The 26,553-nt window shown below is 33.5% G+C and overlaps 1 protein-coding gene and 1 long non-coding RNA gene across 2 annotated transcripts; both read right to left on the bottom strand.

The window, feature by feature from the left end:
- Positions 1–5,384: 5,384 nt before the first annotated feature.
- Positions 5,385–8,888, bottom strand: LOC149492050 (uncharacterized). Its single transcript, XM_089716905.1, has 4 exons — positions 8,755–8,888; positions 8,011–8,113; positions 6,671–6,900; positions 5,385–5,992 (listed from the first exon to the last, which is right to left on the bottom strand). Exons 1-4 carry the CDS (start codon positions 8,886–8,888, stop codon positions 5,776–5,778), a joined length of 684 nt encoding a protein of 227 aa, XP_089573031.1. The 3' UTR covers positions 5,385–5,775.
- Positions 8,889–9,086: 198 nt separating this feature from the next.
- On the bottom strand, positions 9,087–10,952 carry LOC149492049 (uncharacterized). Its single transcript, XR_016319162.1, has 3 exons — positions 10,346–10,952; positions 10,230–10,263; positions 9,087–9,438 (listed from the first exon to the last, which is right to left on the bottom strand). It is a non-coding gene; the product is annotated as an uncharacterized LOC149492049 (long non-coding RNA).
- Positions 10,953–26,553: the final 15,601 nt, after the last annotated feature.

Below are 26,553 nucleotides of genomic sequence, written 5' to 3'. Positions count from 1 at the left end.
GGGAAGAGGTAAAGAACAAGGCAGTGGTACACCCATATGACCCCCCTTGTCTCCACCTCCTTCTACACAATCTCCGAGTTCATATGCTCTAGCACCCTCTCCACCAGCTCCTCCACCAGATAAATATCTAGTTTAATATTGTGCTTCATATATCTTTTATGCAAATATGTTACAAATTGCTAAATATGCTTAAAATAATATTATTAACTTTTACGTCTTCTTTTGTGATGCTTTCTAATAGTTCGGCTAAGCAATTATCCAACCTTGAAGGTAGTTAATGGACGATATATAAATACAAAAAAAGACAACTCAATGCAAAAATTCACTCTTGTCCTTTATGTAAAAAACTTTGTGGCACCCTAATTTTACTTTGACCTGTTGAACATTTTAATTTATAAAATTGTGACCGATTAAATAATTCAACTTGTAAAAAATTATTCTATTGAATACTTAAAATTTTGAAATAGATCAAGCAAACACTTATCAAATAGTTGAAAATTATAAAAATTTTGTTCCAAAAATTATAATAACCACATGTTAAATGAATATCTTGCACATAAATGTCAAAAACACCAAAAAAAATTTATTACTAGTATAGAGAGAGATACAACGTTAGCAAAATTCGTAACTTCAGGAGCATAATAGGCCACTCAAAAGTTTGGTGCCATAAGATTTTTTCCATAAAGTACAGGGATATATTTATGCATTTGGACATTTTTATAACTATAACTTTTAAAGACACTTGTGATGCGAATTAAAGTTAAGTTTATTTCTTTTTTATTATATATGACAGCTTCCACCCATCATATGATGCATATAAAGTTGTTACGAGGGTCTTCAAGCTTCATTTGGCTAAAGAAGGCAGGTTTTGGGTTTCATAGCATCGGATGCAAAGCAGCTATATTAGGATGGGTTTCTGGTAAACATTCCAACTTAAAATTGGAAGCTTTCAGCACGGTTGTGAAAAAAATTGATAAAATTATTTTGTTTTCTATTTCTTACTGGAGTTTACATGGAGCCAGATACTACTTAGGCTAGGTTTAATAGGGTTGGGAGACAGTGCGCAAATCAGTACTCTGACTTCCTATATAAGATGGAGAGGATAGGAAATAAGTAAATGAGGTCTGAACTAAATGGCAGTAGGCTCGGTTTGATCCTGAGTATGTAAAAAAATGTGAGATCATGTCACGTAACAAAATCAGTGAGACGGGTGGCGAGGGAGCTGACCCGTCACGACACATCAACAGTTCCATATTTATAACTGAGTTTAATGAGAAAATGATGAACTAATTACACTTCTAGAATTGTAGTTTACTCTTAAATGAATATGGTGTTCTCAATTGCACTACAGGCAAAGGAGTTAGGTCGTTAGCCTACAATGGAGGTCTTCATATACATACACATAAAGAAACATAATGGAGTGACATTCATGGACAAGCGCATGGAGCTTGTTAGGGTAAGTTCATAATTATTTACTTGTATTTAATTTTTTGGACAATTTTGCATTGTCCCCATTGTTTATGTTCACTTTCAAAATAATTACACTGCTGGTTTTGAGCATGCGACTTCTTCTCAAGCTTAGATTGGTGAACAACCAATCATCAATGCGTTGCAGCTTTATCTCGAGGCTGCAAGAGGTAAGAAGAAAAAGAAGGTGTATTGCGCTGGTTCACAGTCATCCGTTTTCTAAGGCTACTCACCTAGGACCTCAGCCAGTAGACCCACACCAATTTAGCTAGACGCTATTACGGAAGAGATCCAAGATCTATGAAATCGGCCTAAGCAACAATTGGAGCAGGTTGCATAGCTTAAGTTGCATCAACAGGAGATGTATGCTAGATAGTGATCTTTTGCTCCGCTAGCTCCTTTTGATTCTCTAGTTCCTGCTCCGTTAGCTTCTACTGTAGCATCTACTTTTGCTTCTTTGACTCCTCCACCTCATTCTATTCCTCCAGCCTCTGGCATATTGGATTCTAACTCTCCATCCCATGTTTCTAATTCTGTAAATCCTTGACTATTTCATCATTTTCTAAGTTTTGTAATGTTTATAATGTATGAAGTACATGTATATCTTAAACAAGCTTTAACGATAACTATTAGATTTTTGTTCACTTGTTTGAAAAGCATATTGTGGATTGATTGGCTTAATTTATATATATCTTATATGTGTATTTTTAACATGTACATATTTTTCATTTTTTAATAATTTAAATTTTATTTTTTAAAAATTCATATTTAGCAACTGTTTTGGTACGGATTATTAACTATAATTAATCACAAATAGCGACAGAATAATCATCAATCAATGACAACGATAGTAATTATATTTATTCCGATAGACATTTTAGTGATAGAATAGCGACTGACGCTATACATTTATCTAATTATATTTAGCAACTGATATTTCCATATTAGCGACAAAACTGTTGGTCGCTAATTAGCGACCAAAGTTGTATTCGGCCGTCAATTTCTCAGTGACAAGATAAATTGAAACTACTCTCTTCGGTCACTATTCAAACACTAATTTTATTTTAGCGACCCATTATATATATTTCATGATCGAAAAATCGGTCGCAGTTAGCATTTTTTTATATGAAACAACTAGTCCGACATGTCTCTGGATATCTAACAGAATTTTATGTAACCTCCATAGTATTTCAACCCCGACTCAAGGGAACCTGGATCTAAAGAATCAAGTCTAGATGGATCAGTGCTTCGCCATTGACTTCTCTCAAGACTGGAGACTTCACATCATGGACTATCTCACTCCTCTTACCAATGTGGATGACAAGGTTAGAAGATCTACCTACTATTATTGGCAACAAGATGGACAACTCTACAAAAGGAACTTTAACAACAAATTACTGCTGTGTATCGACCCTAAGGAAGCCATGGTACTAATGGCGAAAATATATAGAGGAGCTATTGGGGGCATTAGTTTGGGAAAACATAATAGGACTCATGATAAAGCACGAGTATTGGTGGCAAAAAATGGGTAAATCATCATTTATACCCTCAATTTTGCGTCTTGTCACAATTTCACCCTAAAATCAACTTAACCCCTCAAGCACCCTATTTTCAATTTTTTGTCAAAATTGAGCCCTAATTTGATTTTGGTCAAAATTAGGCAATATAATACTAATATATGTGGGACCCACAGACTATTTTTGAGTTCACTTAACCAAAGGAGGGTTAAGTGAAACTGTGTTTTTCATAGAAAGGAAGAAAAAAAACCTGTAATATTAAAAGCCATGAGAACAATTTTATTGGATAATAAGATCATAATAAAGAATTTAGTTACGTAACTAAAAAGTTAAATAAATACTAACAAGGTCCAATAATTTAGCGAATAATATTTGTAACACGTAACTATATTTGAGAAGTCACTGATAAAATTAAATAATAAACAAAACTTATCTATTATAAATATAGAAAATAAAATTATGATAGTATAATTACTTTAGCAGAACACCAAACATCACAGATTAGCTGAAAATACTATAAAAACTGAAAAGGCTCAAATTATATTTGAAAATTTATATATATCGATAAATAGCAACAATTATGGTAAAATAATAGCATCAATACTGTAAGAATATAAAACTATTAAATAATTATAAATTGAGATATGATTAAAAGAACAATAAATATGCTAATCATTAATAAAAGTGTGTTACTAATTATGTTATAATCAAATAAAAAGAAAAATAATATCTGGCCATCGTTTTGGCCAAAAAACAGAAAAACCTAGTTTATAACTTATAAGCAATATAGAGAATAAAATTAAAGCAGTAAAACGAAATCGAAGGTACAACAAATCGTGCTGATGACGTGTTATAAAATAATAGAAAAATATGGAGAGAAATAAAGAGAAAATAGAGAATAGAGAGATAATACGAGAGTGTTTAATGTAAAATTTGATGTGTAAAGTAAGTTCAGTAGACTTATCTTTTATTCATGGAAGGTGTGTTTCACGCTCACTACACCAATTGATAGCTTCAAAGATATTATAGACTATTTTTAGAGAAAGATTAATAGTATTTAAAGTTTTATTGCTTTGAGATCCATCTCCTTTTTTGAGAAATAATGTTGTATATATAGAGTTTTTTCTTGAACCCCTAGTTAATATTTAATTAGGAAAACATATATGTTTCTAATTAGGATTCTATGTTAAATATTCATATTGCTCCCTATAATTATTGGAGATTTGCATATAATTATCACTAAGTACATACTAAATATATGTATTCTATCGGAAGGTTTCAAACAGAGCCGAGTGGGAGATTCTTGGGAGCTAAAGCAAAATTATTTATAGGCCATCATCAACTGACTAAGAATGAGCCATTGGGTGAAGACAAGGCATGGAAGAGGAGAATGAGAGAAACTATGTTGGTAAAGTACAAATAACCCCCGTTCATGGCCCAAGGAAATGAGAGGTCAGGAAACGAAGGGATGCGCTATATTAATTGCAAGGACACGTGGTCGAGGCAGACAATGAGGTGGCTCTTCGATTATCAAAACATATAGCAAAAAGAACGGATCGACCTTTCATATAGACCACGTGTGGCTTGCAAACGGGGTCGGCTCTTGAGTGCACATGGTCATTTTAGCAAGAGTCAACCAAAGCATCCTATGCGTAGAGGGCATTGTTTATGCGGGCCAATTTAAGAAAAATATATATTAGCCCAAGAAGGAATTAGTGTATATTTTGCTTAAAATAACCTACTTGGGCCTAAAAGCTTTTATGTGTAAATACTGCAGAAACCGTGCAAATTGTATAACTAGAATAGGAATATATGCATTTTAGAATATTGACTTTTCTTCCAATGCACTCCTAAAAAAAACTAGGAATAAAATTCAATTTGCCCTCTCAATTTGAGAGCAATATTCAATTTGTGTTCTTTTGGTGCAAGTTCAAGAGGTAAATTTGTACAAAAGTTGATTTTTGGACAAATTGAATGTTACTCCCAAGTCCAGAAGGAAATTGAGCATTATTCCAAAAAACCTACAGTAAATAGGAGGGTTGACACTGCTGTAAATGATAGTTAAATCAATATAACTAACGGAGGGTTGACACTACTTCAATATAACCAACTCGAATGCCCTAAGAATTTAACTATATTTCTCATCCCCTTTTCTCCTCTTTCCCTCAACTTTCTTTTTCCAATCCAACCTATCCCGAAGGCATTGCTGATAGGCGCAAGCTGAACAGACCCAAACCCAATTTCAGACTGCAAAGAATCCTAAGCGACTCCACGATAAAACTCTAAAAAAATAGTGCATCTACTGCTAGGGTTAGGGTACATAAACTTACTTTGTCAATGACCATCATTGGACAAAAATACAGAAATTAAGCAAAGATAGTTACCCTAGGCAATAGGCAATAAGTGGAATTTAACAGACTCGCATTAATTAAAAAAATTTGCAAATGTCATTACAATTAACTGATAATTTATCTACAAAATAATAGTTTTTGTCAATGTCCATTCACCAATACCATCAAGTTTTCTTTCCTTTTTTTTTTTTTTTTTCAAGTGCAGTAATCGATATATTTGAAAAAAAAGCGGATAAAACCTGTATTTCACCTTCATCCCCATAAACATTGGTGAAATTAGTAAGCCTCTCATTCTACCTGATGAACCAATTCTCTGCTGAAGCTACAAGATTCCAATATTCAATGTTCCATACTGGTGACTGGTACTGTCGCATGGTAGAATAAATAGATGAACAAACATACCCCAAAAAGAGGAGTAATTAGCTACATTGCCATCAACTTCACTCTTCGTCCATTGTATAAACAGGTATTTGCCACATCTTCGTGTTCTTCTTTGGATCATCAGTAAGGCTCAGATCCTTGTCATCTTCCTTGAATGATTTAATGAATGTTTTGGCACCCATCATTATAAGCCTCTCAATCATGAATAGTTGGTAATTATTCTTAATCAAGGGATCCAAGATGTGACTATAATTAGATGAATATGCCAACTTATATCTGCAAATTCAAGTACCAAAATTTTAACATAAAAAAAATTACAGTGAAACGCTACCTAACATTTTAAGTCCTTAGAAACGGAAAAAGTGTTCCAAATGGCCCAAAGTGACAATGCACAGCAGCATCAGAACTTCACTAAACAAAGTGGAAACACACAATACACACCAATAAAGCAAAAAAAAAAATTAAGAACCAATGCAAATTTTATTTGAAATTTCAAAATAAAGGAAAATTTTACTAAAATATATTTCTGTAATTTAAAGAGAATCAGAAGATTTGCTACACCGAACTAGTTTTTCCTATTAGCCCCTCATATTTGTAAAGCATTGTTAAGCTGACGTGAATCAACAACAAATCAAGAAATTAAAATCCCCCGAGCCCAAAGGTGATAACAATAGATAAACCAAAAATGGTTGCCACTTTTAACAAATGAAAAGTAAGAAAGTGGAGTGTGTAAATAACAAAAAGTTAAATTGAGAATTTAAATATGCATTTATTTGTTGGTGTATTATTGCTTATACACATGTTATTAAAATTTTAAGAATTGTGTACGTATTGTATCCTACACTCATCCTATTTCCATATCCTGGAAAAAGTAACAAATGATTAGGGTCATGCAATGAATAAAATCTAGAGTGCTAATTCATGCGGATCTTATACATGCTTGAGAAGGTTTACCTGGAAGAGAGAGGTGAAAAAAACCCCGGTGTCTTCTCATTTGAAGCAATAAAAAGAGTTCTTCCAGGTGGGACCCACTTTTCAATCCTGTGGAGAATAAACTCTGGGCGTGTATCTCGGTCCAGATGAGGATGCAAGGTCCGTTCAACACCAAACCTGTCCTTTCTAGTCTTTATTTTATCACCACGGCGAACATGGATGGCATCATAATCGCCAAGAAGTGCCTTAATCTGTAGATGAAAATAGTTACAAATAGATTGTAAAGATTAATGAAAGTTTAGCATGAGAAGATTTTCAACAAAAATTTGCAGCAACTGGAATAACGCAAAGCAAAAGGGAAGTGATCAATTAGCAGGAAGTTGAAAAACAGCAGATTGTCTTGTGAAACTAGATTCCATCATGAACTTTACTGCATGTGGAGAAGGTAAGAGAACCAACAAAATCAAGTACAGAAAAATCTAAATTACACTTTGCATATTAACACTACTCACAAATATTAGTTGTTTATTACAACCTGTACTGTGTAGTGACCTGTGAACCAGTGAATTTTGAGAAATGTAATTGTTTGGCAAACTTTATATACCTTGAACATACTTTAGAATGGTTCAAAAAAATTAAAATGTTGCTTTGCCAACTACTTGAAGTTGGCTTGACAAATCTGATTCCATTTCCACTGAACACCATGGTACATCAAAGGATGGTGTTATCAGTATGGGGCTCCCACATACAAGCAGTCAATGATGCATAGTGGAATATGCTTCCAACTATTAACTGTAATGGCTCCAGCCTTGCCCTCAAGCCACTTCAACAAACAATTCATAAGTTACTTATTAACTATTTTACAGGTTAGTATCAAATACTTTTCATTTACACTGTCCAGGAAGGGGGAAAGTGAATGGGGGTAAAGAAGGGTAGGAGAAAATAATGGAATATTCTCACTTTCACTTATTTGTGAAACTAGTGAAAATGAGGCGGAGAAAATTTTGGGAGGATTGTAGTCTCTGGGCCCACCTCAACATATCACCCCAAATTGGTGTGAAGGTCATTATAATAATTTGGACCAATGAAAAATTATTCCCCCCCCTCCTTTTGACTTCATTTCCCGAATGCCATGTTTTGGAAGCAGAGACGTGTAACGTCCCCAGTTCATCTCCAGTTAAAATCATATTATTAGATAAAATTCTTATAATTTCGTCTTGAGAACTATATTTCAGCAGTAAATTTTGGGGAAAAAAAAGGCATCTGCATGGCTAAATAACTCCTTACACATTAAATGTCGCACGGCCAGACACTTTTTTATATGGTGATTTAAAAGGTCAAAAATTTAAAATGTCACAGACCTCCTCTGCTGCATCTCTTAATTTCTCTGCTGCCATTGAAGGAAGAAATGAATATGACAACAATATAGCACTACGGTTGTTTCGGTCCTTGCATTCCATGAACCTGAATGACCACCATGATTAGTACCTTACAGAAACTTGCAAGATAGGATAATCTTAATCTGAAATGTAAGGAAAAGTACTTTGTGACAAATAGCTGCATAAATAATAACCAATCTCCCATAATATTTTTCTCCCCCCACCTGAAGTTTTTTTTTAAAAAAAAAAAGTTCCTTCCCCCTTCTGAATGAAACTGTCAACTGCAATTTTGACTCATTATATTCAACATCATATTAGAATGCTTCATTTAAACATATAAAACATAGAATCAAATGTATTTTAAAACAATGAATAAAACAACTAGAAATATGAAACTTCCTATAAACCACTTGGAAAAAACAATTATACCCAATCTTCTCATTAAGACCGTGCCATTCAAAACTTCATGAAATATTTATATAAAACAGACAACAAGAAAAAAGTAACAATTATCTGCCCACTTCAGGAATTATACTAGCAACGTTTTGATTATTTATAACCAAACGATGTTTCTTCAAATTCTAATCAAAATTAATAATGTCGACCATTTTCACCAAGATTGCTCCCAACTTTAAATGATTCTTAATCACGCAGTTACTACTTTTTCTTCTCAACTTCAACATGAAAAAGCAAGAAGAAATCAACATGATAATTAAACTAAGATACCATGAAAGAGGGCTTGCTGTTCGATTTATGAGCAAGAGATTTGAGTAGCGATTGTCCTCTTTGAGATCAACCCGACTAACTCCTTCAACATGGGCAACTCCTCTAGCTCCCACTTCATACTGTTGATAATACATGATGCCAGACTTTTGAATTGTCTAAAATTACAGGTACAGTTTCAGATATGAGATCGAGATCATACAAAGAGTCCATGGAACAAGAATTTTGCAGCCCACCTACCAAATAAAATGCATAAGTTTTGATTATACAGTTGACATTTCTATTTGACTATCAATTAAGATGAATGTAATAATATAGTTAAAACACTTGTGTTTCTTATCTATACAGATGCAAATATAAACAATGGAACAGCTGCTATCGAAAACAAGAAGTCATTAGAAACGGTAATCTTATAGCTAAAGAGTAAATTGTTGCAAGTGAAGAATAATACAAACATGTATTGGAACGAATACAATGTTGGAGTTAATGCTCTATATGCTGTACTTTGTAGTTTTTGGAATAACACTTTCATTTTCTAGTAGATAATGTTCAAGAGAGATCTTAAATAAGCATACCTTTCCTCTGAACTTGCCATATTAGAATGATATAGGATCCCCTTCTTATTGTGTAGTGGACTGATACAATTGAGGAAGGCATCACAAAAGTCCTGCAAGAAGATAACAAAAACTGAAAGAGAAACATCAAATAAGGTATAAAGGGACCCGACTGTTTTTTCGTAGGTGTGATGCTAAAACCATGTAGAATAGAGGAAAAGATCCATTTATCAGACACCACCTGGATTGGGATCAGGATTAGTTGATTAAATTGAGATAAGCTTATTGACAAAGAAAATGTAAGAACACATAGTGATATATTAGGGTGTTGAATTTGCATTCAATCATGTGGAGATGGAATATGCTAATACACTCAATTAGAATGTACTACTTACCAGTGTATCATCATAAATTTGATACATCTATAGCATATCTAAACAAAGGCAAATCCCATGATAAAAATCAAGAAGCAAAGAGCTGAAAGCAAGAATGAAACATTTTTTTTAACTGAATGGACTACATAAATTCATCTTATAGACTGTCCAAATTAAGTCCTAATAGGTGCTTCTCCAATTAACTAGGAAACATTCATATTAATTTTATTTTCTGCTCTCAATACAGATATGATTTTAAAAAACAAAAAATTCGAATATACATACAGATACATAACAATTTATATCTCCAAAAAAACTGAAAAAGAGGTCACATTCCAAAATCGGGATCTCCTTATTCCAAAGTAAATATTTTGAATAAATACAGAATTTCCTATTTGCAGCGAAAATTAATCGGAAATTACATATTGCAGTGATTTAAAAAAAAAAAAAAAAAAAAAAAAAAGAATCAACCCAACTAAGCAACTAGTAATAGTACAAAAACGGGTTCAAATCTGGAAAGAAAAATAACTAAAAATCCAAATCCACTTACCACAATTTTCCTAGAATCCAAGCAGAACATGTAACTAAAATAAACAACAACACAAAAATTCACCAAACAACGTAAAAACAAAGACAAACTGAAGTAATGCATATAAAGGTAGGTACCTGTTTAAAAACATAGCCTCTTCAAGGGCACACCTTAGGCTAGACTCCTGGTGGCCCAGACCCTCGCAAGACTCGCAATGCTTACCAGGGCAGTCAATTCTGTTTCCCCAATACAAGTACTTGTCATGGAGAGAATGTAGCCTCTTGGGTTTCATGGATCTCATCGAGTTTCGGATTTTAGAAGGACCATTTGTTAAAATTAGAGAAGAAAAAAGGAAAAAAATGCAATTAAAGCTATACAGATCAGAAAGTTTTGGATTGGAGACGTTTGTTTAGGCTTGAGTTTTAGTTGTTTGTTTATTGTTGCCATGGGGGAGGGAGTGAGAGAGAGAGGCAGGGAGAAGCAGATAGAGAAGAGGGCAGATTTGATAGCCAGGGAAGAGTGTTATCAAATACCCGGCAGGACCCGGCTCAGAGACCCGAACCGAACTTGATCTTTCAAACAAAAAAAATGAAGTCCACCACCTGTACAGTACAACCCAATAAGGGGAAGATACCAATCGAAGACATTTACATTGTCAGGGATTGGACAGGGATCTAGAAAGGTCGAAAGCATCACTCTTGCCGTTAGGCTACGAATCATTTGCGCCAAATACGTTTAATTCTCCGATCTAATGTAATTTCACTCTAATTTTACTTTTATATTAATATTAATTACACCCTTAACTTTCTACTACAATAGCATCTTAAATTACTATTTAGAACTTAAATTATAACAAAAATACATTACTATAGAGTTACTTTTAATTTTAAAATTAGGTTAATACATTTAAGTGAGTAAAGGAAATTGAAATAATAGTAAAAAAAAAATCTATATTATTATATTTTAATATTTTTAAATTATTTCTTTAATGCATCCGCATTAAAAAGAATTAGATTACTCTTTAAACAATGAACTAATAATTATTATTGTTTAATTTTAAGGTAAATTTTTCAAATAATTATAAACATATAAAAAAATGAAACTACTATTGTATGATTTGAATCATAAACTATTGAAATTGTTAATGATTTTTTTTTTGTCAAAATAAAATATAATACTCTCTTCATTCCATTTATATATAAAAATTTCCTTTTATGACATTCTTTTATATAGAGAAAATTGTATAAAATGGTAACTTTCGGACTAATGCGCAAGAAGTCCAATATACTTTTATTTTGGTTTTAGTTTAAACATTAACCTTGGGAGAATTTCAAGAAAATGCAAATATTATTGTGGTTGGGTAATTAATGTTCCAAAACAGATTATATCGTGTTATAAGAAAATGAGGACTTCTTCACATTATGTGCACAAATTAAATTTTTGAATTTGTAAGAATAGTTTGAATTATGTACACAATTTCTGCCTACACTTAATAATTAAGTGTGCACGTATAATGAGATTTACATGCAACTCTAATAACTCTAGAACGAAGGGAAATTTCTAGTGTTTTTAAAAATTGTTGTGCCCATTTATATTCTCTCCGATCAACTTCTTAAATGGTTAAGGAGAGAGAGACAACTTAAATTATGTTTAGTGCCCTTTTAAAGTGTTAATGCAGTTGTATAATGGTGTTTTTAAATAGAAATTGCAAAAATAACTCTTGTGTTTGTGTTAATTTAATCATGTTTTTTTGTTTTATTAATGAAATAATCGGAAAATACTTTAGAGAGATGGGATGGGATAACAGAATCCCTTTTCTCTTAATCAAAGGTCTTGGGTTCGAGCCTTGAGTATGAAGTCTCTTTAAACACTCGGAAGGGAGCACTTTGACTTGTTTATGGGCTTGTCCGGCGCGAATCTAAATTAGTGCGGATGGTTAAAAGCAAAAAAAAAAAAAAAAAAAAAGAAAAAAAAAAGATATAACCACAAAATATAATTGATTTTTGCTCAAATTTGCAAGATAGTTTTGCAAACTTCTATAACAAAATATTTGCACATATTAATAGCTTGTGCACACTTACAATTTAATTTCCTATAAACAACTTTACCTTACAACGAGGTAAAGTATTGCAAAACATATAGAATAGTTAGTACACACTTATAGAAAAAATATGTGAATATTCTTACATGAATGTGGAGCCCACATTTTTTTTTTTTTGGAATTTGGAAGCAAATAAACCTTCTCGTTTAAGTAACTTCTCCTTCTCTCTCTTATCCTCTGTCCACTCTTTTATTGAAATATGGGAACCACTTAATTCTCTTTTCAAGGATAAATTAGGAAAAATTCACAAAAAAATCAACCTTATTAATCCTATAGAAATTTTACTTTTTCTATATAAATAGAACGAAAGAGTATATAATTATAATGAGGACAACAATTATAATTTATAATTATAGAATGGAAAAATATTATTTGTTCAAGACAACATTAAACTTAATAAATTTACCATGAACGAGGAAGCTTGGATTAAGTTAACCTAAAGTCAGGAGTGAATTACATATTAAAGTATTTTTAATTTGCAATTTTAATTGTAATTGCAATTTAAAATTCTATTGCAACACTATTGTTTTGAAATCGGACCGAATTGACCAATTTGACAAGTTCGACAGGGAACCGGACTGTGGTCCAGTCTGAGTTGCACAAGAAATTCAAATGTCTAAAAAACCAGCCTGAACTGGTAGAAGAACCGAATAAAACTGGCTGAAATAGGTTAATCGAACAGTTATAAATCGGTTCGATTCAATTTCTAGGTTTTTCCATAAAATGTTGGCCTTTTTTTAAATTTGGACCACTTAAAAATTGGGCCCGCTGATTTTTTATTTTTTGGGCCCTTTTATTCTAAATTCAAAGTTCTATTATGTTAATTAAAATAATGAAATTGCCCTAACTTTGAAGCCACATATGAATCATTTACGACAGTTAAGGAAGCATGGATAAGGTTAAAAGGTTGGAATAGTATCATCAAATTTAGTTTTGTGGTGAGTATCTCATTGAATGGGGTAAAAAAAAGAAGGCACAGTTTAAGGATCGATTACATGAAAGTAAAGCTCAAATGGCACGCTACAGGTGCAGTCGACACCCATAGATATTCAGCTTTATTGAATGGCCAAAGCAGCATATATTGAGATACTAAAACATAACGATCTATATTGAAAGCAATGAGCCAAGCTAGCATTGACTTAAAGATGGCGATAATAACACTCGGTTCTTTCATATGATTGCGTCAGTAAGGCGAAAAAAAAAAGAGTATTTTAACAGTTGCGAAATGCAGATGGGCAGTGGCTAATGTGGGATTCAGGTTTGGAGTGCCTAATTATGGATTAGTTTCGCGCAGTGTTCATTTCGCAACAGGGACAGATGGAGACAGTTTTGGAATGTGTGAAAACGAAGATATCATTAGAGATTAAATGCCAACTGTTTATAATAGAGGAGGTCCAAAAAGCAGTGTTTACTATGTATCTTGATAAAGCACCTAGGCAAGATGATCTTAATCCAGGTTTTATCAATCCTTCTGGTCAGTTGTAGGTATTGATATTAGTAATGTTGTTTTGGATTGTTTAAATAATAACAAGATGGCTCCTGGCAACAATGTAACTAATATAATTCTCATATCAACGAAGAAGGAACTAGAATTAGTTTTGGATCTGAGGCTCAATTACATTGCAGATTGTATGTAAGGTGATGGATAACAGAATGTGGGGTTGTATGGCTGTGGCTATTTCTGATGTTCAGAGTGCTTTCATCCCAGGTAGATTTATAATAAATAATGTTATGATTGCGTTTGAAGTTATTCACTACTTAAAAAGGAAAACGCAGGGTATAAATGGTTTTGTGCCTTAAAACTGATATGAGTAAAGCATACGATAGGGTTGAATGGGATTTTTTGGAGGAGATGATGTTAAAGTTGGGTTTTTGTACGGAGTGGGTTGCAAAAATTATGCGACTGGTTTCTACGGTTGTTTATCATATTAATCATGGTGGTAAGCAATTTGGTCCTATTATTCCAACCTGTGGGCTGTGCAAAGGTGATCCTTTATCACCATATCTATTCTTATTTGTGGTTGAGGGTTTATAGGCTTTGCTCAAATCATTTGAAAGACGCGGCATGTAAATTAAACCGTATAGCACCCTCTATTTGACATCTTTTTTTTCATTGATGATGCTTCTACTTTTTCAAAGCATTAGCAGTTGAAGCTTATGTTATTAGGCATTGTTTAATGCTATACCAGAAGGCATCCAGGCAGCAAGTAAATTTCCATAAATCGAAAATCTATTTTAGCAATAATACTTTAATGGCAAGTTGTTCGGAGTAAAAGTAGTCTTTAGCTTAGGACAGTATCTAGGGCTTCCATTTGTTATGGGAAGAAATAAAACTAAAGTCTTTGCTAATATACAAGATAAGGTTTACAAGAGATTATCAAGTTGGAAACAATCAATCCTATCACGTGCTGGAAAAGAGATTCTACTTAAAATGATGATTCAAGAAGTACTGAATGACCTTATGACAATGTTTTTGCTTCCAAGGCAGATATGTGATATAGTAGAGAAGGCTATGAATCGTTTTTGGTGGCGTAATGGTGAGAATGGTGGCACTGGTATTCATTGGTTCTCCTAGCGTAATCTCTGTTGGCGAAAAGAAGACGGTGGGATAGGCTTCTGTTCGTTATGTCACTTTAATACAACTCTCTTGGCAAAGACAGGCTAAAATCTATTGAATCAACCTCAAGCTTTGGTCACAAGACTATATAAAGCCCGATACTAACTCGTAACTGATTTTTTGCATGTTGAAGTTGGTAAAAATCCAAGCTATCTATGGAGATCAATCTGTAATGGTCAGTTTCTTCTTAAACAGGGGTGTATGAAACACATTAGTAATAGTCAATCTACTTTGGCATTTCATGACCCATGGCTTCACCTAATACATCTGGTATGGATGCAGTTTGTGTTGCGGATTTGATGTTAGGTATGAGGAGAGAATTGGACATGGAGGTTCTGAAAGGGCTTTTACCACCACTGAGATAGACTTGATTAAGAGGATCGCTCTCAATCTCATAATGCAAGAAGATAAATGGATGTTATTTTTTACCAACAAGGGTATCAAATATTTTATAATCATGATAGAGCTTTAAATTCTATATCGCAATAGGTTTAGAAGCGGGTTCGGTCTCTAAATGTTCCACCATAAATCCTAAATTTCTTTTGGAGGGCGTTATCAAATATTTTGCATGTTTGTTTTTCTATAGCTTCGAAGCGTGTTGAGGTTGACAGTCGATGCCCTATTTGTAATGGTGAGGTGAAAATTATGTTGCATTGCTTGATACTGTGTCCTTTTACGAAGGAGTGTTGGATGCTATCATCAGTTGGCTGAAATGGAATTGCTGTAGATTTAATAGATTGGTTTCAACTTGTCAACAGTAGCAGCAGCGATAAGCAAATGTTGCAGGAGGCGATTATGCTGAGTTGGGAGATTTGGAATAATAGAAATCGTGTCCTCTGGGATACAAAATGAACACATGCAGACATGGTTTATTGAGAGGCAACCGACTATCTACATGAATGGCAGGCAACAAAGGCAAGTAAGGTTTCTTATTCTTCTCAGGAGGCTCCTTTTCAAGCAACATGGAGGCTAGTAAATCAGTGGTTAAAGTGCAATGTGGATGCGCGATATGATGGGGAGACGGGCATGGCAGGATATGGGATTGTAGTGCATGACGATAATGGACAGTTTGTAAAGGCCAAGTATAGTTCAATGGAACTGGTCCAAAGTTCACTAATTGCAGAAACTATTGGAGTTAAGCATTGAGTTGGCTTAAGGAGAGACATGCGAATAGTCCTATTGCCGTGGAGATGGATTGCTTAACAGTCAACAAGCAAAAGCCTAGCTGAAAATAATTCTTATTTTGGTAGTCTTATTCATGATTGTAAATCTCTATGTCGAGATTATACTTCATTGCAATTTTCTTTTGTTAATAAATCAGCAAACCAGGTTGCTTATAGTTTGGCTCGAGCTTTTGGCTCTATGTCTGATTTAGGGGAGTGACATGTTAACCGTCCACCTATTAGTTATTTATGATGTACTCCTTATTGATGTTAATAATAATTAAGCACTTTCCTCTTTCAAAAAAAAAAAAAAAAAAGCCACATATAAAAAATAATAATATATTTTATGGTAATAAATTAATTTTCATTAGTATTAAAGTTATTCATATTTTATTCTTTTTATTTAAAATTATTTACTAATTTTTTATTCTTTTTGTAAAAGAGCCAAATTTGAAACTATTTTCTATTTGAGATTAAAGCTTTTTTTTTGTAACATATATTTTCAATTTTATTTAATAAATATTTTAAAAATATTATATATAAAATTTCAGTTGAACCATATTGAACCCGGTCGAATCCTTCAGTTTAGTGAACTCCTATCTTCACCGGTTCACTAATCGGTTCGGTTCTCAAACACTGGCAACATCAAATCAAACTTCAAGATTAAATTGACACAAAAATCAGAATAGAATGAAATAATGAAATTGCAACACCACATGAGGTTGAAGGTGAAATAGTATTAAGTTCGTTTTGAGACTAAAAGAATGTAGTGAAAATTATTGCATGGGAGCTATTATTATTTTATTTTTATTTTTATTTTTATCAGTTTTTAGAACTACAAAAAATTAAATAAAACTTATATCAATATAATCCTTATTTTAATATATTATTCAATTTCATATCGCATTTTTTGTTTCTAAAAATAAGCATCGAATATTAACCATCCTAACACTATTAATACTATTAAGTATACGTGGCTATTTAGAAATATTTGAGTAAATCAATGTCTCTTTTTCAAAGAAAACAACACGTAATTTTTAAATTAAAAGAATGTTAGTTATATGTCCTATAGCCAATTTAATTGATTATATTTTGGATATAATATTTGATATAATAAATATTTTATTATTTAGAAAAAGACATTTATTTATTTTTTATATTCTATTGTTTGAATATTGGTGAAAGATAGAATCCATGAGACAATACTGTTTTGCAAAATAAATTATAACGTGGTTATAATTATGAGTTTTTTATTTGAATTAAAGCAATATCTCTAAATATTCTTGGTCAATGTTCTCCTCATTATTGGACAATGATTAGAGCCGTTGAGATTGATACTTATTATGTTCTTTACTTAGGGAAGTCGTTGTTCTCATAGGCTAAAATACATGTAATATCTAGAACTAATATATAGGTGCTTGTTATTTAAACAAGTTCACTGAATTGACCTGCATGAGAATTTCATATGGAGAGTTACCTGTGTCTATGGAATACTTAAGTGATAGTTGTGTAAGTGATCCTTAGACTTGAAATTACTAAGCTATCTTGTATGGGGATGATTATGTTTTGATTCTTCATACACATTATTCATTCATGAATAATAAGCAATGATTTTTTGGACATACTAGGAACCATATGAAGATACTTGTGTAATTAAGAGAGTATTCATCACTCTAGGTAAATCAGGGAAAATGTTCTATTGTTCTTTACTAGTATTGATTAAGAAATTCTTGCACAAGGTAGAATGAAATTAGCAAATTCAATTTGAAATTTTATTCAAACGATCAATGACTAAGATTAAGAGAACTAACACGATTTAGTAAAGCAAACACACTCTATGCCTAATTGCTAAATCAGAACATTAATGATGAAGGTATATTAATTACACTGATAAATCATGCACTGAAAGATTAGGTCAGACCACTTTGACTTTCCAACTATTTGGATAGTCTCACTACAAAAAAAACGCACAATTGCGACCGATTTTTGCGACCGACTTAATTCGGTCGCAATTTTGCGACCGCTTTATGACTTATAAGCCATCGGTCGCAAAATTTGGCGCTGAAAATTCCCGCGAGAATGGTTAATGATTTACGACCTATGTACTACGGATTTGCGACCGATTTGCGACTAAGCGTTCTTCTGTCGCAAAATTTCGCGCGTCAAAAATGGGCCAAAGTTCTGAGACCGATTGGAGACTACATTGCGACCGATATAGTTAGTCGCAAATCGGTCGCAAATTTTGAGCCTAGTCAAACGACGTCGGCTCATTAAAAATTGCGACCGATAGTTATAACATTTGCGACCGATATGTCGGTCGCAAAATTTAGGGCTTTAAGCGTCGGGCCCTCTCTTTTTCTTTCTTCTTCTTCTCTCTCTCCTTCTCCTCTCCTCTCCGCCGTCCGCAGCGCCACTCTGGCCCCTCCTGACACCGTTCCAGCCCGCCTGACGCGCCAGCCCGCTCGCTTTGCACTCCGGTCAGCCTGTTGCGAAAATCTGAGGTTAGTTTTATTTTGCGTTAATTTTTCCATTTTTTTTTCGATTTTATTTGTTTTTATTGTATTAGTTATGGTTGATTTTGTATATAGAGTTGCGATTAGAATTTTTTTAGGGTATTATTATTATATATTATATTATATTATTATTATTATTATTATATATATATTTGTATTATGTTGTTGTTATTATTACTATATATTATATTATTATTATATTATGTATTATTATTATTATTTATTATTATATATGTTATTATATATTATTATACTGTTCTATATTATTATATATATTATTATAGTATTATTGTTGTTGTATTAATATTATTATATGTTATTATTATTATTATTATTGTGATTGTTATTATTATTATTATATTAGTATTATGTTATTGTATGTTGTGTTATTATTATATTATTATTATTATATTATTATATTGTTGTTGTTATTAATATTATTATTAATGTTATTATTATTATTATTGTGATTGTATTATTATATTATTATTAGTATTATTGTTATTGTTATGTTGTGTATTATTATGATTAGTATTATTATATTAGTATTATTGTTGTTGTTATTAATATTATTATTCTTAATGTTATTATTATTATTATTGTGATTGTTATTATTATTATTATTATTAGTATTATTGTTATTGTTATTGTTGTTGTTATTATTATTGGTATTATTGTTACTGTTGTTGTGTGTTATTATTATTATTATTGTGAATGTACTTGTTATTATTATTATTAGTATTATTGTTAATGTTGTTGTTGTTATTTTTTATTTTAATTTAACATATATATATGCAACTTAAATAAATTAAAAATTGAGAGTTTCAGTCAACAAAAAGCCGTAATTATATTGTTACATATTTATTTAAAAAACGAAAAAAAATTTAAAAATTGTTGCTATATATAAAATTAATAACCCTTAATATCCAAGCAAATAGATAAATATCATTTTATCATACAAATTTGACTAAATTGAATCGAATAAAATAGAACGCGCCATTAATATTTAGGAAGAACGACATTTGGAGATACATTCGAGTGATATCGAGCGATAAAAATTTTAATTTTCAAATTACATTAATTTCTGCAATTTTACCGATGGTGATAATGAAATTTAGCAACAAAATTGAATGTGATTAGTGAGAACGCCAAATTTTTTTCCTTATTCAATCTCTATTTTTATTTATCTTTTCTAAAAAAACATTTTATTCATTAAAAATTGCATTTTCTTTTTGCTTTAAAGTTCTATTTTATTAATATAAAATCTAGTAATCAATACATATAAAACTATTGTAAATATATAGTAGAATGATTTTTACAGTTGTTATTAGGAGAGAAAAACAATATTTTAAAGGTTCTAAATATATTGTGGTTGATTTATTATATATATTTTTGTTAGGACTTTTAATGAAAAATGTGAAATTAACATTTAGTAGTTTTTCTTATTTCAACATTTATTTACTAAAAAAATTGTTGAATGTATAAAAAAATAAACTCATTTTATCCATCAAAATTTCTCATCAAATCAAAGTGAAAAAACTAAAATACCTTTCACAAATCATCAAAGTTTAAAATTGAACCGAAATAATTAAATTATTAAAAAAATTTAATCAAACTTTGATAGATACTTTAGTAGACCATTTCAAAGTCTGCAACCATTCGGAAAAGTTTCAAAGTTTCAAAGCAAGTGTCATTTCAAATATACAGAATATAAATATTATGGGATTGAAAATGAAAGCAATTTTCTTTTTATTATATAATATTTTACATTTTATTCAAGTTAATCGAAAAAGAAATATAAAAGAAATATGCAAATGCGATGTGTACTTAAGAGTTTTCAGTTTTCAATATATGCTCCAAACTACAAAAACTAATTGTAAATATCTTAAATCAGTGTATACGTAGTTGATGCATAAAAACTAACTCTGTGAAAGTACTGAACAAAAATAATAACAAGTACAAAAACTAATTGCTCCAATTTTTTTTTTTTTTTGAAGAATAATTGGAATGTATATAAATAATTTTTGTGTGTTTAGGTTATTACATGTTCTTAATTATTGGCAACTTTTCTTGAGAAGTTTTGGCTGTGTTTTTCTTTATTTTATATTATTGTCGTTATTTTTCTTAAATATGTTTTTGACTTAAATGAATGATGAGTTTGGATTGGAGGCCTAGTAGTGGCCATTTGCCTTTGGAGAATGTTGGTATGATATAGAAGTGTTTATTGATTTGTTTTTGTATTTGAGATTTGATTGTGTTGTGCCGAAATGCTGCCGAATTTTTTTCCCAAAAATTCAATATGTAGAATAGTACACTTACCTTTATTACAGTAGTCTTTGTATTCAATAAATGAACTTAGTGATTTTACATTTATATATAGTTACCCTTATTATAGAAATAACCTTAGTTACTTATAAGTATTGTAAATTGAACATTACATTAGGTGCATGTTTTAAGGATGGTTTAGACTAATGCAATTACATGACACGACCCTTTATAAACACATTGTTAATTAGGTAAAAAAAATGCAAAATAATCGAGATTGGATGTACTGGAGGTTCGAGGTCAATGGGATATTAAGACAAGAGTTCCTGCAAGGATTGGAGGCGTTTATACAGTTTGCAGTTGGTAATCCCAGTTTTATGGATGGTAATAAGTTGAGGTGTCCATGTAATCACAAGAAGTGTCGAAATCGAGCCTTCTTAGACATCGATACAGTGAAACTTCATTTGTGCAAACATGGGTTCGTGGAAAATTATTACGAATGGATACATCATGGTGAAGCTCGAGTTGCCAGTGGTCAGGCCACTCCATTCCGGTAAGTTTAGAAGTTCAGCCTTATCAATTTCTGTATGGTAATCAATGCAATGATATGGTAATCGATGCGAGTAGAGTACAATGTGAATGGGATAATATGGAGGAATCGCCAAACGTAGCAGCACAACAATTGTTTGACATGCTAAGTGCAGCTAACAGTGAACTGTGGCCTGGATGCAAGAATCATTCAGTTCTGTCTGTTGTTGCACGATTACTACACATGAAAGCGGAGCACCATTTTTCAGAAAGGTGTTACGATGATTTTGTGCAGTTAGCAAAAGAAATGTTGCCTGAAGGCCATTCAATGGTTGATAATTTTTATCGGACAAAAAAATTAGTTCGGGGGTTGGGACTACCGGTAGAAAAGATTGATTGCTGTCGTAATAATTGTATGATATTCTGGGGTGTTGACTCGGAATTCAGAGAATGCAAGTTTTGTAATCTTCCAAGATATCAACGGGGGTCAAGGGACTGGTAGAGAACAAAAGAGAAGGCTTTCAAGAAGATGTATTATTTCCCTCTTATTCCTCGCCTTCAAAGGTTATATGCATCTAAGGCGACAGCTGAACACATGACATGGCATGCTTTGCATGAATATGAGGATGGTATAATGACTCATCCGTCAGACTCTGAAGCGTGGAAACATTTTGATAACATTCATCCTGTGTTTGCTGCTGATATGAGAAACGTGAGATTGGGGCTTTGTACTGATGGGTTTCAGCCGTTTGGCCAATCAGGACAGCAATATTCATCATGGCCTGTCATTGTGACACCGTATAATCTACCACCGTCAATGTGTATGAAAGATGAATATATGTTTTTGTGTGTTATTGTTCCTGGGCCTACTAATCCAAAACAGAAAATTGATGTGTTTCTGCAGCCTTTGATTGCTGAACTTAATTATTTATGGGAATATGGGGTTGAAACATTCGATGTTTCGACCAATCAGAATTTCATAATGCGAGCTGCTTTGCTTTGGACCATCAGTGATTTTCCAGCTTTTGGAATGTTATCTGGGTGGAGTACGGCTGGCAAATTGGCTTGTCCTCACTGCATGGAAAACACTAATGCATTTACACTAAAGAATGGAGGTAAACAATGTTGGTTTGATTGTCATCGCAAATTCTTACCAGAATCTCACCCTTGGAGGAGAAATCGACAATGCTTTAGAAAGAACACGACTATTGTTGAACCCCCTCCACCTGTGAAGTCTGGAGCACAAATATTACAAGAAATTGAAGATCTGGGGCTTATGAAAGTTACAGTTAGGTGCAGATGAGGTAAATACAAGAATTGGCAGGAATAGCGGGTGGAAAAAGCGAAGCATCTTCTGGGATTTGCCATACTGGAGTTCACTTCTTATTCGTCATAACCTTGATGTCATGCACATAGAAAAAAATGTGTTTGAAAATCTGTTCAACACTGTCATGAACATTGAAGGGAAAACCAAGGATAATGCAAAAGCGAGAGCAGACATGAAGGAAATTTGTCGTCGACCAGAACTCGAGCAATCTGTACTTACTGGTAAGTTTCCGAAGGCATGTTATTGTTTAGATAAACCCCAAAGGCAATTATTGTGCGAATGGTTACGATCATTAAGGTTTCCAGATGGCTACTGTTCAAATATGGGTAGATGTGTGGACATGAGGAAGTACAGATTGTTTGGCATGAAAAGCCATGACTGCCATGTTTTCATGCAAAGATTGATCCCTGTGGCATTCCGGGAATTATTACCAGGAAAAATTTGGGAAGCAATGACAGAATTGAGTCTCTTTTTCAAGGAATTGACGATGACTGTTATCCGATGCGATGATATGGACCAATTAGCGCGAGAAATCCCAGTAGTGATGTGCAAGTTGGAGCGAATTTTTCCACCCGGCTTCTTTGATTCTATGGAACATCTGCCGGTTCATTTGCCCTATGAATGTCGTTTAGCAGGACCGGTACAATATCGATGGATGTATCCATTTGAGAGGTGATTCACTAACATCTCATTCTAATGATTACATCATTTTTTGAACTTATACTTACATATTGGCATTGTACAATCACAGACACCTACAGAAAATTAAAAAGAATGTGCGCAATAAGGCAAAGGTCGAGGGATCCATTTGCAATGCATATTTGGTGGAAGAAGCTTCCACATTCTGTTCACACTACTTTGACCAACATGTTTTCACCAAGCATCGGAGAGTGCCACGTAACGATGACGGAGGAGATCGCGTTCAATCTGAGTTTGAAGGAAATCTAAAAATTTTCACCTACCCTGGGCGTACGATTGGTAAATAAAAAAAAGACGATTGACTGATGCAGAGATACAAGCGGCTCAAACCTATATTTTATTGAATTGCGAAGAGATCACACCATATGTACAGTAAGTATAAATAATGTAAACATTCAAAACTTGACGTGGGCCGTTGTTAAATCGTACTTATGCTAATATGGTTCGTTGATAAATAGGAAATAATCAATCTTCTGCGGCTTCAAAATCTCAATTTGACTGATACTGCAGTTGATGCAAAGCTGGACACGGAATTTGCAGAATGGTTCAAATATTATGTAAGTTACTTTCAATGTACACAACACGGAATGTACATTTATTAAATCTGACTCATGTCATTACTATTTCCCATAGGCTCGAAGCTCGGAAAGCGATATTCGTAACAGATTTATTACGGATCTGGCAAAGGGGCCATTACCGGTTGCTAATGCCTACTCTGGCTACTTTGTAAACGGTTACAAGTTTCACACTGAGGGTTATGGGAGAAGCAGAAAGACAATGAACAGCGGTGTGTGCATAAAGGGATCAAACTACAGTGACGTGTCAAACGATTTTTATGGGAAATTGGTTGAGGTTTTGGAGTTAGAATATCCAGGCCTACCAATGAAGTGCACAATCTTATTCAAATGTGAATGGTTTGATCCTACGCCAAACATTGGCACGAAGGTTCATCCTAAGTATAATCTGGTTGATATTAATCAAAGAAGAAGATATACAAAGTATGAACCTTTTGTTTTGGCAATGCAAGCTGCACAGGTGTACTATGTCCCATATCCATCGTTTAAACGAGATAGATGCGATTGGATGGCAGTGTGTAAAATCAAGGCTAGATCAGTTGTTCATGCACTTGAAACGAAACAATCTTCTTCACTCGCAGTATCGGAGGCATTTCAAGAAGTTAGGGTTGAAACGCAACCGATGCAAGTTGTTGAAGATTTAACAGATAGATTGGATGATGAAAGCCGATCTTATGTTGAAATAGGACCATCAGATGATGAAGAGGAAGAAGATCAAATCATCATGGGTTCCTCAGAAGACGAATATGAAGAAGAGGAAGCTGATGAAGAGGAGGAGGAAGCAGATGATATTCAAGACACTTAAAACTTAGAGCAATTTTACTGTTACAAATTGATAAATGTATATGTAATTAATATTATTAATGAAGAATTTCAATGGTATTAACTTTCTTTACTCATATTTACCACATGTTCTACAATTCATATAATTGTATAAATTCATTTTATCTAGGTTCTGATATCTGCAGTACAGATGGCTAGAGGCAGACCGTTTGATTCTGACGCGTCCGGCAGTGGTTCGCGTGGAGGTCATGGCCCTGGACGCAGTGCCCGTGGACGAGGAGGGTCGATCCCTCGTCCTTCGTCAGGTACGTCTGGGGCTTCGTCATCTGCTCAGCGACCAGTACTGCCGCCATCACATCCTTCTTCAGGTACGTCTGGGGCTTCATCCTCTGCTCAGCGTCCAGTACTGCCGCCATCACAGCCTTCTGCTCCTTCCTCTTCTGGACCAGTACAGACTCCACCAGCTGCACAGTCACCTACTGTGCAAGGTAATCATAAATGTCATAACTGTCATTTTAATTATATATTAATTATCTAAAAATTTATAACATTTGTCATTTCTTTTGCAGCTTCATCAGATCCACGTATCACCCTCAGTTTGGTAGCGGGACAGTAAGTACTTATTCAAATTTTCTGCAGGCATATTTTGTAATTATATTTTGTACTTATTCATAACTGTGATGCTTTCGTGTAATTATATTTCACTTCTGTTTTTTTTTTCAGCATATATCCATTCTCGAGCAGCGAGGCAAATTTTGAAGATAATCAAGCTACAGCTGCATAAAGAAGGATACACATGGGATGCCGTACCACAAGAGGCGAGAGACTTTTATTGGGAGGAGTTCCAGGTACTCTTTGGTTTAAGTTATATCATCATTCAATGTTTACAATTCAAGATATATCCTTAGTGTTTAAACGCTATATTTCATTTTTTTGCAGAAACATTTCATATGGGACGAGGCCATTACGGCTATGCTGAAAGTAGCCTGGGAGAAGATATGCGCCGATCGATACGCTGACTTCACCTATAGGATGAGAAAAAGCGGTAAGAAGCAGCAGTGCGTGTCTCAGGAGATATGGGAGAGCTGGCAAAAGGCTTGGGAGGATCCTGCATTCAAGAGAAAGCGGGAGATATTTGCACAAAACAGGCGCAGTGAGACTGGCGGTGATGGAGCAGGACCTTCGCGACACACAGGCGGATCTATATCTGCTATAGAGACAGCTCGATTATTAGTAAGTGAACTAGTCCCTTTACAAGAAACTGATGTTTAATGAAAGGACACTATATATATTAATATATCATGCATAAAAATTCATTACAGGCTAAAGAATTAGGTCGTGAGCCCACACCGATGGAGGTGTTTACATACACTCACACGAAGGACCACGATCGTAATACCTTTGTCGACAGACGTGCGCTGAGCGTCAATGTAAGTAACAATGAATAATATTTACATTTACCCTCTAATCATTGCGAAGATGTACAAAGTTGAATATAATAAAGCTTGCAATTGCATTGATTAATTAATTTTTGTTTTCAGGAGAACTATACTACAGCTCGGGAGCGTATTGTTACTTCTCAGACCGATGAATCCGAAGCTGAGTCAAGAATTGACGAGGTAGCGCTTTATCTCGAGGCTGTAGGGGGCGAGAAGAAGAGGAAGGTATACGGCATCGGGTCTCAGGCATCACAGTTTTACACTGGCTCAGCAGCTCACGCTTCTACAGCCAGCGCAGCACGACAGCCGGAGCACTGACTCGCACTGTGATGATG

The sequence above is a fragment of the Jatropha curcas genome, unplaced genomic scaffold, assembly GCF_041381405.1.
Source record: "Jatropha curcas cultivar XTBG-Jc1 unplaced genomic scaffold, XTBG_Jcur_1.0 HiC_scaffold_138_pilon, whole genome shotgun sequence".
In the NCBI taxonomy this organism is placed as follows: domain Eukaryota; kingdom Viridiplantae; phylum Streptophyta; class Magnoliopsida; order Malpighiales; family Euphorbiaceae; genus Jatropha; species Jatropha curcas.
This window is presented reverse-complemented; position numbering and strand designations above follow the sequence as displayed.